At 42.5% G+C, this 17,720-nt stretch overlaps 1 protein-coding gene across 6 annotated transcripts in view; it reads left to right on the top strand.

Annotated features, from left to right (window-relative positions):
• Nucleotides 1-17,720, top strand: part of ARHGAP9 (Rho GTPase activating protein 9) — a 166,007-nt gene that overhangs the window by 63,337 nt on the left and 84,950 nt on the right. For all 6 annotated transcript variants that reach the window (XM_056562545.1, XM_056562542.1, XM_056562544.1 and 3 more), the window contains one exon: nucleotides 15,774-15,998. In XM_056562545.1, the coding sequence (XP_056418520.1) occupies nucleotides 15,774-15,998 (225 nt within the window). The remainder of the gene's footprint in view (nucleotides 1-15,773; nucleotides 15,999-17,720) is intronic.

The raw sequence follows: 17,720 nt of genomic DNA, 5'->3' as shown, positions 1-17,720 counted from the left end.
GGGAATGTGACAAGGGGGGAATGTGACAGGAGGGGGGGGGGGGGGGGGAATGTGACAAGGGGGAAATGTGACAGGGGGGGGGGGGGGGGGTTGGGAATGTGCTTTCTGTTTGCTGCAGCCATAATCTCCAGCAAACAGAAGGCAGTTCTTTTCTCACTCTCCCGCGCTTCTGAATGGAATGAATTCTGACAGGAATCTTGTCAGAAGCCGAGAGGGATTCTGCAGCGACACTATAACTCGTATGCGACATTGTGCGACACATTAGTAAATATGTGTGAAAAGCCCTAGCTATCAGTGGAAAAAAAGAAAAAATACAACCCGGAAAACTTAGTAAATGAGGGCCATTGAGTTTTATATATATATATATATATATATATATATATATATATATATATATATATATATATAGAGTTTGCCAATGACTTCAATAGGGAAGTCAAAATCAGCATCGTATCAGCCATGCTGCGGATTTGAAGTAGTGAATTTGATGCTGCAGAGTTTTTACTGTCTTCAACTATTTATATATATATATATATATATATATATATATATATGTATATATATATATATATATATATATATATATATATATATATATATATAGTTTAAAAGCATCAGATCCACATTTTTGTATCTGCAGTAGATATGGTGCGTGTATATGTACCCTAAATGTAGATTTTGAAGGCATAAGGCATTCCTGCTTATAGTATGTTGCATAGGCAGATCTTTGTACTGTATTGCTCAAACAGGTTAAGGACTGCCTCATGGTGATTAGTTGCCAGAATATGCCACGTTTAAAGGGTTACTCCACTGGAAAAAAAAATGTAAATCAACTAAAACCCGAGAGTTAAACAGATTTGTATAACCTATTAAAAAATCTTATTTCTTCCAGTACTTGTCGTCTGCTTAATACTACAGAGGAAGTTCTTTTCTTTTTGAATTTCTTTTCTGTTTGACCACAGTGCGCTCTGCTGACACCTCTGTCCATGTCAGGAACTGTCCAGAGCAGTATAGGTTTGCTATGGGGATTTGCTTGTACTCTGGAAAGTTCCTAAAATGGTCAGAGGCGTCAGCAGAGAGCACTGTGGTCAGACAGAATGGAAATTCAAAAAGAAAAGAACTTCCTCTGTAGTATACAGCATCTGATAAGTACTGGAAAGGTTAAGATTTTTAAATAGAAGTAATTTACAAATCTGTTTAACTTTCTGGCACCAGTTGATAATTTTTTTTTCCAGTGGAGTACCCCTTTAAGAGTAGTTGGGGAAACCTTAAGATGAGATAAAGGCGATTCCCAATGACTGATCAATGACACATGATTGGTCTTAATTTTCATCTATTATGTTAGCAGAGGCGATGTTTGTAGCTACTGGGCCCCGGTGGAAAATATGTAACAGGGCCCTATTTTAATTTTATACACAGCGTTCTCCTGTTCGCAGCGCCCCGGTCAGACCTGCTGACCGGATGCGCTGCGATAATGTCCCCAGCCGGGATGCGATTCGCGATGCGGGATGCGCCCGCTCGCGATGCGCATCCCGACCCGCTTACCAGACTCGTTCCCCATCTGTGCTGTCCCGGCGCGCGCGGCCCCTCTCCCTAGGGCGCGCGCGCGCCGGGTCTTTGCGATTTAAAGGGCCGGTGCGCCACTGGTTGGCGCATGGGTTTTAATCAGTACCTTCACCTGTGCACTCCCTACTTATACCTCACTTCCCCTGCACTTCCTTGCCGGATCTTGTTGCCATTGTGCCAGTGAAAGCGTTTCCTTATGTGTTCCTAGCCTGTGTTCCAGACCTCCTGCCGTTGCCCCTGACTACGATCCTTGCTGCCTGCCCTGACCTTCTGCTACGTCCGACCCTGCTCTTGTCTACTCCCTTGTACCGCGCCTATCTCAGCAGTCAGAGAGGTTGAGCCGTTGCCGGTTGCTACTGCCGCTGCAAGACCATCCCGCTTTGCGGCGGGCTCTGGTGAAAACCAGTAGCAACTTAGAACCAGTCCACCGACACAGTCCACGCCAATCCCTCTCTGGCACAGAGGATCCACCTCCAGCCTGCCGAATCGTGACAGCAGCATAATCCCATTGAAATCAACAGGACTCTGCTGCAGCAGAATGTCCGTGCGGAATATAAAATGGCGTTCTTGTCATACAAAGCAGAGTCACTTTTCAATCTGGTTGACAGAAAGGGGTTATCTAGAGGGAGGCCCCATGTCTATGATGTCAATATGCCCTACCAGGACATGTGAATAGAGGTTTTATTAATAAGACAACCTATAGGGGGAATGACCACCTCATTGGTCTATTTGCAGATGATGTTGTTATAATCTGCAGGGATCCCTTAACATCTCTCCCAAATATTATCAGGGACTTACAGTCTTTTGGTAATATTTCATATTACAAGATTAATACATCCAAATCTCAAATACTAAATTTGGGCCTGTCCGATAAAATAGTTAACACCCTTAAATCACAATACCCATTTCCATGGGTTAAAAATCTCCTACTTAGGTATAACACTGACATATCCCACCTCAAAATTGTTTGATGTTAATTACACTACCCTTCTTACAGATTTGAAAAGGACCACATTCCACCTTCCGCGGTTGGGAGTTTCCTGGCTGGGGAAGGTTGCAGCCATCAAGATGATGGTCCTACCTAAAATTCTGTATACATTCAGAAATGTCCCAATAAATTTACCTTATACTTATATACAAAAACTTCAATCTCTAGTTATGAACTATTTTTGGAATAATAAATGGCCAAGAATTAAAGCTTCATGCCTTTACCCAACTCTGAGGGAGGGAGGGGGGGGGGGGGGGGGGGGGGTTGGATGCCCTTTCATTCTACAATATTATAGAGCCATTATTTTAGACCAGCATAAATCACTATGGACCCTTGATATGTCGAAACTTTGGGTATCTATTGAGATCCATTCACTCCGCAACGTTCATATTGATCATATTCTTATGGCTATGTGTATTTTTAAATCCAAATTAGTCACCTCACACCCTACCATTGATGCCATATTTTCAGTGTGGACTAGATACAGATACCCAATAATTTATTCCACTTAGCTCACTATTCCACCCCAATAGAAGTATTGGCCTCACACATACCTGACCTATCAATTTCACACTGGCTGAAAGAGGTATCCGATATTTTGCCGATATATGGGATGGGGTATCCTGCGTACCTTTTGGGGAACTTCACTCTAAATTCTTAATCAGCAACAAAGAATTCTATAAATATCTCCAAATGAGACATGCCCTGATGTCCTTTAAACCACACTACTCTCTCAATTATGATTTACAGATGTGGCTTACCTGACTTGGCAAGACAAGGAAAGGTATTCCTTTCTTATTACTAATAACTCTCTAGTAAATCACCCATAAAAGGCTAAGTGGGAGAGTGACCTGGACGTCTCCTTCACAGATAATCAATGGAGCAAAGCTCACTATTTGTTGCCTAAATACTCTAAATGTATTGCTCATCTGGAAATGTCTAAAAAATTATTATACCATTGGTGTCTTGTACCTTCACGTTTATCAAAATTCATGTCCTCATCTGGTGACTGCTGGAGATGTTCAGGCCCGGGTACCTTTTTACATATTTGGTGGAGTTGTCCACGTCTTCTCTCATTTTGGAGACGACTTGGCAGGTTTATATCACAACTATGTGGGTTCCCTGTTCTACTAGATACAGCTTTAGCTCTCCTTAATATTGATATTAATTTATATTCCCATTTCCACAAAACTATTATTTTACATATCCTTATAGTTGCCCGATTCCACATAGTTAAACGGTGGGGCTCGACTCACATACCATCCATTACAGATATTAAATTAGGAGTCAATTAGGAGTCATTGTTGGTGGATGGAGTGAGACATGATGTCCCAGATGTGCTCAATCAAATTCAGGTCTGGGGAACTGGCGGGCCAGTCCATAGCATCAATGCCTTCCACTTGCAGGAACTGTTGACACACTCCAGCCACATGAGGTCTAGCATTGTCTTGCATTAGGAGGAACCCAGGGTCAACCGCACCAGCATATGGTCTCACAAGGGGTCTGAGGATCTCACCTCAGTACCTAATGGCAGTCAGGCTACCAATGGCAAGCACATGGAGGGAGGGCTGTGCGGCCCCCAAAGAAATGCCACCCCACAACATTACTGACTCACCGCCAAACCAGTCTTGCTGGAGGATGTTGCAGGCAGCGGAAGGTTCTCAACGGAGTCTCCAGATTCATAGTTACATAGTGAGTATGGTTGAAAAAAGACATACGTCCATCAAGTCCAACCAGGGGATTGAAGGGAAGGGTGTAAGGGGATAAGGGAAAGGGATGTAGTTTTATAATTCTGCATAAGCATTAATGTTATTTTGTTCCAGGAATATATCTAACCCTGTTTTAAAGCTGTTAATTGTTCCTGCTGTGACCAGTTCCTGAGGTAGACCGTTCCATAAATTCACAGTCCTCACTGTAAAGAAGGCGTGTCGCCCCTTTAGACTAAACCTTTTCTTCTCCAGACGGAGGGAGTGCCCCCTCGTCCTTTGGGGGGGTTTAACCTGGAACAGTTTTTCTCCATATTTTTTGTATGGGCCATTTATATACCTATATACGTTTATCATATCCCCCTTAAACGTCTCTTCTCAAGACTAAACAATTGTAACTCCTTTAATCGCTCCTCATAGCTAAGATGTTCCATGCCCCATATTAGTTTAGTCGTGCGTCTCTGCACCCTTTCCAACTCCGCAGTGTCCCTTTTATGAACAGGCGACCAAAACTGAACAGCATATTCCAGGTGAGGCCGTACCAATGCTTTATAAAGGGGGAGTATTATGTCCCTGTCCCTTGAGTCCATGCCTCTTTTTATACATGACAATATCCTGCTGGCTTTGGAAGCAGCAGCCTGACATTGCATGCTATTCTGTAGTCTGTGATCTACAAGTACAACCAGATCCTTCTCTACCAGTGACTCTGCCAGTTTAATCCCCCCTAAGACATACGACGCATGCAGGTTATTAGTACCCAGATGCATAACTTTACATTTATCCACATTGAACCTCATTTGCCAAGTGGATGCCCAGACACTTAGTCTATCCAAGTCATCTTGTAACTTATGCACATCCTCTATAGACTGTACCGTGCTACAAAGCTTGGTGTCATCTGCAAAGATAGAAACAGAGCTGTTAATACCATCCTCTATATCATTGATAAATAAATTAAACAGCAGCGGGCCCAGTACTGAACCTTGGGGTACACCACTAATAACCGGGGACCAATCAGAGTACGAATCATTGACCACCACTCTCTGGGTACGATCCATGAGCCAGTGTTCAATCCAGTTATAAACTAAAGTTTCCAAGCCCAAGGACCTTAACTTACCTGTCAGACGTCTGTGAGGGACAGTATCAAATGCTTTGGCAAAATCCAGAAACACTATATCCACAGCCATTCCTCTGTCAAGGCTTCTACTCACCTCTTCATAAAAGCAAATTAGATTGGTTTGACAACTTCTATCCTTAGTAAACCCATGCTGGCTATCACTTATAATACTATTATCCCCTATGTATTCCTGTATGTAATCCCTTAGAAGTCCTTCAAACAATTTACCCACAATGCACGTTAGACTTACCGGTCTATAATTGCCTGGCGAAGACCTAGAGCCCTTCTTGAAGATTGGTACCACATTAGCCTTGCGCCAGTCCCTTGGCACAATACCAGACACCAGAGAATCTCGAAATATCATGAACAAGGGTACAGATATTACTGAACTTACCTCTCTAAGAACTCTTGGGTGTAGTCCATCCGGCCCTGGAGATTTGCTTACATTTACTTTACTTAACTTACCTTGTACCATCTCTACATTAAGCCAGTTCAATACATTATATGATGTGTTACCAGCACTGACCTGGCCAATGTCAGCTCCTTCTTCCATAGTATATACAGAACTAAAGAACCCATTCAGTAGCTCCGCCTTCGCTTGATCGCCCGTGACAACCTCCCCATTATCATTATTAAGGGGTCCTACATGCTCTGTCCTTGGTTTTTTTGTATTTATATATCTAAAAAAATATTTAGGATTAGTTTTGCTTTCTTTGGCCACCTGTCTCTCATTTTGAATTTTTGCTGTTTTTATTACATTTTTACAGATTTTATTAAGCTCCTTGTACTGTTTAAATGTTATAGCTGACCCTTCAGATTTGTATTTTTTGAAGGCTATTTTTTTGTTGTTTATTGCTCTTTTAACATCATTTGTCAGCCATGCAGGATTTAGTTTTAATCGTTTTTATTTGTTCCCCTTTGGTATATATTTAGCTGTATAGTTATTTAGAGTTGATTTAAAGATGTCCCATTTACCTTCTGTATCAGTATTTGACAACACCTCCCCCCCAGTCTATGTCCTGTAGTGCAGATCTCAGCCCAGGGAAGTTTGCCTTTTTAAAGTTATATGTTTTTGCTTTCCCCGTCTGTCTTTGTTTTCTACATTTTAAGTCAAAAGTAACTATATTGTGGTCGCTATTACCAAGGTTTTCCCGCACAGTTACATTACCAACCAGCTCTGCGTTGTTGGAAATGATCAGATCCAACAAGGCATCACTTCTTGTTGGGTCCTCCACAAACTGGCCCATAAAATTATCCTGCAATAAATTTAGGAATTTTCTCCCCTTTGTAGTTTTAGCCAACCCCCGGCCCCAATCTATATCTGGACAGTTAAAATCTCCCATTATTACCACTGTACCTGCCCGGGCGGCCCTCTCTATTTGTTTATGCAGCCGACCTTCTATCTCTTCAGTGATATTAGGGGGTCTGTAGATTACACCAAATATTATTTTTTCAGTATTTCCCTCCTTTTGTAATTCTACCCACAGTGATTCCACATCCTCAGAATCATCACACACTATGGCATCGTTCACACTGACTTTCATACCACTTCTTACATACAGACAGACTCCACCACCTTTTCTGTTCATTCTATCCTTGCGAAACAATGTAAACCCCTGCAGATTAACGGCCCAGTCATGCGCCGAGTCCAGCCATGTCTCAGTGACCCCAACTATATCAATATGTTCCTCCAGTATCAAGGCCTCAAGCTCCCCCATTTTATTTGCTAGGCTTCTGGCTTTTGTGAACATACACTTTACATTTCCATTAAGTTTTACACATATAGTCTCACTAATGGGATTTTCAGAGTTATTGGGGTTAATGTTATTTTTTGAGTTATAAGGGCTAATTGTACTATTTAAGTTATTGGGGCTAATGGGATTTTTTGAGTTATTGGGTCTAACGTTATTATTTAAGTTATTGGGGCTAATGGGATTTTTTGCGTTATTGTGTCTAACGTTGTTATTTAAGTTATTGGGGCTAACGGTATTTTTTGAGTTAATGGGGCTTATTGTAGTTATTGAGTTATTGGGGCTAATGGAATTTTTTGAATTATTGGGATTACAATTTTTCGGGCTACATTTATTTTTACAGCTGGTTTGTAACGCATGAATCTCCTTATCCACTGCTCTTAACCTCCCCCCACAGGACTCCTCTCCACCCACCATTATGTCCTGACCCCTCTCTAACCTATCCATCCCACTGTCTGCTTTCTTTGCTTTATTATCCTCCCCCCACTCACTTATTATCCTCCCCCCACGTCTGTCACATGTGCTCAGTGTGAACATGCTTTTATCTGTGAAGAGCACAGGGCGCCTGTGGCGAATTTGCTAGTCTTGGTGTTCTCTGGCAAATGGTAAACGTCCTGCACGGTGTTGGGCTGTAAGCACAACCCCCACCTGTGGACGTCGGGCCCTCATACCACCCTCATGGAGTCTGTGAGTGGACACATGCACATTTATGGCCTGCTGAAGGTCATTTTGCAGGGCTCTGGCAGTGCTCCTCCTGCTCCTCCTTGCACAAAGGCGGAAGTAGCGGTCCTGCTGCTGGGTTGTTGCCCTCCTAAGGCCTCCTCCTTGTTTCCTGATGTACTGGCCTGTCTCCTGGTAGCGCCTCCATGCTCTTGACACTACGCTGACAGACACAGCAAACCTTCTTGCCACTGCTCACGTTGATGTGCCATCCTGGATGAGCTGCACTAACTGAGCCACTTGAGTGGGTTGTAGACTCCATCTCATGCTACCACTAGAGTAAAAGCAGCGCCAGCATTCAAAAGTGACCAAAACATCAGCCAGGAAGCATAGGAACTGAGAAGTGGTCTGGTGGTCACCACCTGAAGAACAACTCCTTTATTGGGGGTGTCTTGTTATGTGCCTATAATTTCCCTCTGTTGTCTTTTCCATTTGCACAACAGCATGTGAAATTGATTGTCAATCAGTGTTGCTTCCTGAGTGGACAGTGTGATTTCACAGAAGTGTCATTGACTTGGAGTTACATTGTGTTGTTTAAGTTTTCCCTTTATTTATTTATTTTGAGCAGTGTATAACAAACCATGTATTACCAATGAAGTGAGATAAAACTTAAATTTTACTTGAAAGGATAAAACAACATCACAACAATAATGGGGTAAGGAATTCTGTACGTCACTGAACTAGTGGGGTCGAAGTAAATGGGGAAGAGGGTACAGTTGAATGCCCTAACCTAACACCACAATAATCTAACCCTAACTACACATATCCCTCCCTACTCTACTGTGTTGATTCCCTACCCTAATCCACACAATAGAGTAGGGAGGAATAGGTGTAGATTGGTAAGGTTAGATTAGATTAGATTAGTCGAGTGAGGTACGAAATTCCTTCCCCATTATTGTTGTGATGTTATTTTACCCTTTCAAATAAAAGTTTACTTTTTTCTCACCTCATTGGTAATACCGTATTTTTCGCCGTATAAGATGCACTTTTTCTTCCCCAAAACTGGGGGGGAAAAGTTGGTGCGTCTTATATGGCGAATACACACCTATCGCGGCAGTCCCTGCGGCCATCAACGGCCAGGACCCACGGCTAATACAGGACATCACTGATCGCGGTGATGCCCTGTATTAACCCTTCAGACGCAGCGATCAAAGCTTACCGGAGAGCGTGGATCCCAGCGAAGAAGACGTCCGGAGCGTCGGGGACACCCCGGGGACGCGGCGACAGCGATGGAGCGACATCCAGGGCAGCGGTGACGGGTCCGGAGCGACGGGGACACGTGAGTATTACCTCCTATCCAGTGGTCTTCAACCTGCGGACCTCCAGATGTTGCAAAACTACAACTCCCAGCATGCCCGGACAGCCAACGGCTGTCCGGGCATGCTGGGAGTTGTAGTTTTGCAGCATCTGGAGGTCCGCAGGTTGAAGATCACTGTTGGGTGCAGAATCTTTTTTTTTCTAGATTTTGTACCTTTAAAATTGGGTGGGTCTTATATGCCGGTGCGTCCTATAGGGCGAAATATACGGTACTTGTTTTGTTATACTGGTTAATGCATTTATTAAGGGTAAATCAATCAGGAGGGTTGTGGTTCCCCTTTATTATATTCCACTATTGGTGTTTCAACATGTAATAATCAAGAAACATAAAAATTGCTGCAAGATTGTTTGTGACACTTCCTTGCAAAGTCACAGGTATATAAATGTGGTGCAATGTTATCCTCATTTCAGATCTTTAAACTGTGCCTACCTCATGTAAATAAATTTATGTAAATAATACGTAATAATAAATATGTAAATAATACCAGCTTCACCTACCTATTCGCTCATGTCTTTGTATTTTGGAGACAGTTTTTGGTTGTACAGTACACTGTTCAGAGAATGAAGACATTTCGACAGATCTGTGCATTTTGTCTTATAGGCTTCCACAGTCAGTATGGAAAAACATGTTGGCACATTACTTCTTTATATTAGAGTCCCTATTTTGCATGTGTATAAGAATGAAAAAAACTGTATAGACAATTTCACCGAAAGAAATCCTGCTTGGAAATTCTATAGTGTGTGCCCTAATGGTTAGATAGAATACTGTGAAAAAAAGTAATTGCCCCTCCCTCCATTTCTTCTATTTTTTACAAATTTATCATATCAATATAATTTAGATCATAAAGCTTTCAATAATAATAATTCATAAATAATAATAATTAAAATAAATTATATTTATTTTCTGTGGAACTGGAAGACTGCCTTAGGGTAGGGTCACACGTAACAGATCCGTAGTGTGTTTTATGTTGCGGATCCACCAATGACCCGACCCTTTAGTGTGCCTCTAGCTGTTTTCCTTCCATGTCCTGCTCGTTGCAGCAATCTGCACACTGTGTACTCCCAGACATCGCGGAGATGGGAAAACAGCTGAAGACACACTATAGGGTCAGGGCATCGGCGGATTTACAGTGTAAAATATGCTGTGGATCTGTTATGTGTGACCCTACCCTAAAGTGTGTGGGGGCTTCCTGACTCTTCCCCGACAGATGATGGGGAACACCCTTACACTTTTAAGGCTAGGTTCACACAGGCGTTAAGGGTCCGATCAGCTCCTTTTTTTTTTTTGAGCCGATGCAAACGGCTACTGCCGTGTCCCACTGGCCCCCATTCACTTGCATGAGGTCCGTTGGTGACCCAGTAATTTTACAAGATTTTAGCTTAGAAAAAAATAGAGCTTGCACTATTTTGTTTCTCTGCTAGACTCCCGTCCTCTTGGCAGAATTGCCGACAGAACTCTGAATAGGGGAGTCTGACGGCAATGTGAATGAGGCCTTATATAGTTGTCTTGTTGGATTTCAACTGCCCGCTTTTGTTTCAAGAGAGTTAAAGGGGTACTCCGCCCCTAATACATCTTATCCCCTATCCAAAGGATAGGGGATAAGATGTATGATCGTGGGGGTCCCACCGATTGGGACCCCTACAATCTGTCATTCCGCACCCACCTTTGTAAGCTCTCCACAGCCCTGGAGGCTCCGAGTGTGAGTGTAGGAGATAAGATGTACTAGGGCCAGAGTATCCCTTTAAGCCACCATCAAAGCTGTCTGGCAGAAGTTGTTGGCCTAACAACTTTGTTCTGCTGACCGCTATTAAAGGAGAACTGTAGTGGAAATTATTCCTTTTCCTCTGTGCCCGGGCTGCAAAAACCTTCCGACATTCCCCTGTTGCGCCGATATCAGTGTCCCGGTCCTCCTGTGCCTGTCTTCTTACGCTTTCTGGGGGGATGGTGAGTGATACTACGCACTGTGTATATCGCTGGCCGCAGCGATGTCACGCCTTGGCCGGTAATAGGCTGAATGTAATGTCATGTAATGGGCCTGGGCCCCGCCTTCTCCCTGCTGCCCGGGACTGTTACATGACACTGCACTCAGCCTATTCTACCCCCATGAAACAACTTCCCGAAATGTCTGATATATTCCTTTTCTCCTGAACTTTACTTTGTATAACACAAATTATGGTAAACTCAGGGTGAACTTTGACTAGTTATTTTATTAGAAATGTGGATGCGTAGCTCTACAACATAAAATGTACGAGGTTAACTGGATACCTCTCACCCAAAGAGGAAAAAAGAAGTTGAATCAAAGAAAATAAAATCTACCAGTCCTCAGTGCACTAACTCTTCAAAGAGTTATATGGTAACAGTCTGGGAATGCCAAGAAAGGAAATCAATACGATATACCAAAAAATATACATTTATTATATGTACCTCAATATATAAACATGAGATATGGATATCAAGTGACAATTAAAATACAATTTAAAAAATAGTAGTATTAATAATGTGCCTTACGTGGGGCCCCACGTTGGCACCTAAAAATAGTAATACAGAACGGATGCCACTAAATTGCTTGGTAAAACCGTTATGTTAATATTATCAGTAGGTATCCATATGGTCACCAATTCACACAAGGAATGGAAAAAACACAATGGCTCAAATGAAACCTAGAGAAATTGTGTCCCCTATAACGGAGTATATTGTCGTACAATGAAAGGAACAACCTGCAAATAAATATACAACCTACAAATACAAATATAAATGTGATGTGAAACCTGCAAATAAAGTACAAATAAATACAGAATATAGCGCTGATGGTATCAAACAACTGGGGTTTCCAGTGATAACCATATGTTCTATCCTGTAAATAAATCAATAAATCGCAGTCTTAATACAGTCCTGTGTGAATAGTGGCCACATTCATATGTCCCGCATATATTGAAGCAGTCTTTCTTTTTTGCCAATTATATCCACTTAGGGATGGTATTAGGTATACTGTATCAGTATTTCCGTATGCTGTACTCTCTATGATTGCTGTATTAATGCTGTATTGATATGGAGAGTAATAGCTGTGAATGAAATTGTCGGCACTTTCGTGCCACTCACCGCTCCTACGGTCTAGCTGGCTGTGTCACGCTCGAGCTGGGGTGGCGATGCACGGCCACGTTTCCCTCAGCGAGCTACGAGGATAGCGGTGTTCGGCCGGTCAGCGTGTTTTTCGGCGGCGTCTGACGTCAGCAGTCAGCTGATTGCAGGTCAGCTGACTGTTTTGTGGTGAACGCTTGTTTTGAGCAGATATTAGAGTCTTTATCTTTTCCAATAGGATTATTCAACAGACGGTCAGCATACGGTCAGTAATCCTAGGTGGATATGGAGCAATTCTTTCCTGAGGCATTAATGTGAATAAGTCCTCATAGATGTTAGCGGGTAAAAGACGCACCAGGATAGGTGCTAAGTATGAATATAGTTCAGTGGGATCTGACTTCCAAATCAAATACCAGACGCGTTTCGGGGTATGGCAAATTAACACCCCTTCTTCAGTGGTGTAATTTTTCCATTCCTTGTGTGAATTGGTGACCATATGGATACCTACTGATAATATTAACATAACGGTTTTACCAAGCAATTTAGTAGCATCCGTTCTGTATTACTATTTTTAGGTGCCAACGTGGGGCCCCACGTAAGGCACATTATTAATACTACTATTTTTTAAATTGTATTTTAATTGTCACTTGATATCCATATCTCATGTTTATATATTGAGGTACATATAATAAATGTATATTTTTTGGTATATCGTATCGATTTCCTTTCTTGGCATTCCCTGACGTTACCATATAACTCTTTGAAGAGTTAGTGTACTGAGGACTGATATATTTTATTTTCCTAGTTATTTTATTACTATTCATATTGATGGACATTTATCAACGGGTTTAGTAAGGTTTTCTTTACTATAATTGTCGCAAAATTGTCGCAACGGCGACTACGTGTGTTTTCGTGCGACCATTTGCATGAAGAACAAGAAAATTCAAACTTGCTTACGTAGTAAATTTTTCAAAATGGATTTGCTTTAGTCGGGTATTTATCAACTGCGACAGTCGCAACTGCGGAAAAAAAAGTCGCAACAAGGTTAAAAATTGACTAAATTTACTCCAGCTCAAACATGGAGCAGAAAAAGCTACTACCAAAGTAAAAAAGGAAAAATTGCTTACGTGAAAGAAAATCATCAACAGGCTGAAACCAGTTGATAAATAAGTCACACATAAGCAAAAAAAAAAGTTAGGAAAAAATTACTAAAAAAAAGAATACATAAGCAAACATTGATAAATGTCCCTCTTTGTTACTCAAGTCCATTGACTTTCTTAATCATCTATTATACTCAATTACACTTTCTTTTTTACAGAGTGTATCTACAATCAGTGCTATGTAAGTTAACAGCACCATCGCAGGCATACCTATGGGGTCCTTTTACACAGGTCCCTGTGTAATAGTCCCAGCCATCAGCTGGAAATTGATGCTCGTATTGGGCATGGGGTTGGGCTGTGTAATACAGCTCTTAGATAGGCAAACATCTGTTGTAAACTGAACAGTTTGTGTTTTTTCATATATGCAACTGAGCAATAAGGGCCCTTAAGGTGAGGCCAATCACCTCAAGTGCCCCGAATATGCATCCCATACTACACACAGCACAAAGCCTGTCAAGCAAATTGTTTGGTTCATAAGCTGAAGTTTGCAAATCTACAGGCATGCCTGTACAGCGGCATGTGCCTCTACCTGACACTTTGTTTATATAAAACCATTTCACTGATTTTAAATGAAAAGAACTCTATACTAACATGTCTGTGCCAAGAAAAGATATAGCTAACAATTCATTATGAATATTAAATATAATACTCTAAGGAAAAATTTGTTATACCATCCTATATGGCTATAAAGGGGTTTTTTCCTATTGGATAGCCCAGCATTTAATAGATAACCACATTTTCTTTCAGAGAAGATCCCAATTCTTACCAGTGTAGATAATATGTCATGTGTTTCAGATTGGAATTTTATGTCCAAATGTCAAGGAGAGGGGGCTAAGCTGCTCAAGTGCCAAAGGCTTGCACACCCCCTCACTTGCCCTCACATTTCAACCCCTTCTTGGTTGTAAACCAGACCCTGCTTACCGTATATACTCGAGTATAAGCGAGTTTTTCAGCACGATTTTTCGTGCTGAAAAAGCCCCCCCTCGGCTTATACTCGAGTGAACAAAAAAACGTTTCTGGCTTTAGCTGTGAGGGGATGGTCCCGGCCGTCCATCTCCGCCTGTGCAATCCCTGGAAGTTCCTGTGGTTTTCATCCTGCGGACCTCCAGATGTTGCAAAACTACAACTCCCAGCATGCCTGGACAGCCATCAGCTCCAGTAGTTTTGAAACATCTGGAGGTCTGCAGGTTGAAGACCACTGCGGCCTTCATCATCATCCAGACCCCCCCCTTTTGTTTTCTACTTACCTCCCTTCGGTGGGAAGGAAGGGTGAGCTGGTCTTGGCCATCTGTGCTGCAGGGACCGTCCGGTGGGGAGGGTTAGTCGTTCCGGGCTGTCCATCTTCACCGGGAGACCCTCTTCTCCGCTCTGGGCTGGCCCCGGACTAGTGACGTTGCCTTGAGGATGACGCGCAGTGACGCATGAATGTCCCTGCACTTCGTCGTCAAGGCAAAGTCACTAGTTCGGGGCCGGCCCGGAGCTGAGAAGAGGGTCTCCCGGGGAAGATGGACAGCCCGGAACGACTAACCCTCCCCACCGGACGGTCCCTGCAGCATAGGTGGTCGAATATGGACGGCCCGGACCAGCTCACCCTTCCTTCCCACCGAGAAACTGGGAAGGTGAGTAGAAAACAAAAGGGGGGTCTGGATGATGACAAAGGCCCGGCAGTGGTCTTCAACCGGCGGACCTCCAGATGTTTCAAAACTACAACTCCCAGCATGACCGGACAGCCGATAGCTGTCCGGGCATGCTGGGAGTTGTAGTCTTGCATCATCTGGAGGTCCGCAGGTTGAAGACCACTGAAGGGATTGACAGGCTTATAGTCGAGTCAATAACTTTTCCAGGGTTTTTGGGGGGAAATTAGGGGCCTCTTCATATATTCCGGACGTTTTATACTCCAATATATTGTCATGAATTCAATGTAGATGAACCTGCACAAATTGTTTATGAACAAGCCACCAGAATTTCTGTGGATACAAGAGTGGAAGACCATGTGGCTGCTATTGGGCTCTGAGAGAGAGTGGGCCCATCCTGGTTGGCCCTATTTCATTTTTCTATTGGAAAGAAACTGCCCAGAACTCCTCTCTCCAGGGAATTGCATTGTCAGCAAATTAATATGGAAACCTTTCTGTCCTTGGGGGTTGTTGGGGGAAAAATAAGATGCCACTATAGGAGTACCATTCCTATATTTGGTATGGGCCTCCTCCTTCTATGTATGCCACTGTGTATGTAGTATAGAAAGTTTACTAGACATCATTACTAATACATACTAATTCATTACTAATACATAATAATTGTCTGGTTTACATTTTAGATGTGTAGGTGAATTACACGTTTTGGCTACATAATTTTATGCTTTCTGTTCTGTATAGGTGAGCCTGGCTAGCACAATGCAGGATACTACACCAATCTACTGCAACTTGGAAGAGATGAAGCAGAGGAAAGGCGCTCCTCCCAGCCCTATGTGTTCTCCTGTCCACATAGTGGACAACTGGGAATATCATGTTGACCCAATCACAGGCAGGAATTTCTTTATTAACATAGAGACCAGAGAAAAAACATGGAAGCCACCAAGGAGGTCTAAAACCTCAGGACTTGTGAGTATTTTTTGCTTCCATTTTTACTAAAGGTTTGCAGACAATAATAGTAATTAATTTAGATGTGTCAATCAGTCCCATTGCCATAGGTATATAAAATCAAGCACCTACCAATATAGTCGCCTATACAAACATTTGTAATAGAGTGGGTCATTCTAAAGAGCTCAGTGAATTCCAGCGTGGCACTATTATAGGAGTCATTGCTGCAACAAGTCAGTTTCCTCCTAGATCTTTCATCATCAACTGTCTGTGGTATTATTAAAATGTGGAAGTGTTTAGCAACCACAGCCATAAAGTGGAGACCACCTATAGTTACAAAGTGGAGTGACCAAGTACTGAAGAGCATAGTGTATAAAAGTCACAAACTCTTGGCTGATTCAGTTACTCCATAGTTCATCAGACATTAAAGTCAGTACAAAAATTGTGTATATAAAAGACAGGCGGGCTCAGCATCATATACAAAGGGGTGCTATTAAGCGTACCAAACAACAATAACTACACAGAAAAAGAGAAAGAAATACGCAATATAATGCACACCCACGGTAACTGTAATCAAAAAAATATATCTTTATTACAAATAAATATTACAAAAGGCAGACAATACAGTTAAAACCAATTTAAAAAGGCCCAAATGGCCACTGCACAAATGAGGGGGGGGGGGGGGGGGGGGGAGACCCCCTAACAAAAAGAGGGGGAGAAACCCCACCCAGGGCACCTGCCTCCACAAATAAACAGGTTATCAACCTATCATACAACAAGAATGTTAAATCAATACAGTCCTGTCCCCACAACACTGATAATGTATATACAACCTGAGTATCCTTAATATATAGCACAGGGGACTGGTAGTGGAGGACAATAGATGGAGGAGTAGTACGGCAGGTGCCCCCCTAGAGACCCCACGCGTTCCGTTGCCCGTCAGCAACTTCCTCAGAGGGGGTCCCCCCTCCCTCGTTTGTGCAGTGGCCATTTGGGCCTTTTTTAATTGGTTTTAACTGTATTGTCTGCGTTTTATAATATTTATATGTAATAAAGATATATTTTTGGGATTACAGTTACCGTCGGTGTGCATTATATTGCGTTTTTCTGCATTATATTGCGTTTGTGTAGTACAAAAATTGTGTCCCACGTGGCGCTTCATGGCAGCTGCATGCAAACCTTACATTACCAAGCACAATGCCATCATTTAAAGGAGTGGTGCCACTGCCACCAGCTTGTCATGGGGTCCGGTGGGGGTGTGCATTACACCACTCCATCTGATGCTTCGCATTGTGCTTGGTGATGTAAGGCTTGCAATATTTCATAATAATGCCTATGGATTTAGAATAGGTTATACTGAAAGCTTTTATAGAGGAAATAATGGACATTTACAAAGACCGGTGTGAGTTTTGAACTAGTTTAGAGCACAAATGTTGTGAAGAAAGTGGCAGACGTGTGCCAAGTTTATCAAATGGTGCACGGACTTTGATGTATCCCCATAAACTGTTCTACTTCATTCTGGCTAAAGGTTGCAGAGAAGTGGCGGCCATGTGACAATTCTATCAAATGTTGCACGGACCTTAATACATTGTCGACTAGAGCTATTTCGATAGTTCTATAGGACAGGGTTGACCTGCCCTGTGATAACTTCTAAATCTGGCCTGTGCGACATTTGAGTGTCATTTTACAAAAAGTCGCACATGATAAATCAGTGACCTGACTGCACAAAGTGCTCTAAATAAG

The sequence above is a fragment of the Hyla sarda genome, chromosome 2 (genome assembly GCF_029499605.1).
Source record: "Hyla sarda isolate aHylSar1 chromosome 2, aHylSar1.hap1, whole genome shotgun sequence".
Lineage (NCBI taxonomy): Eukaryota > Metazoa > Chordata > Amphibia > Anura > Hylidae > Hyla > Hyla sarda.
Note: the sequence above shows the minus strand (reverse complement) of the source record. Positions and strands in the feature narration are given on the sequence as shown.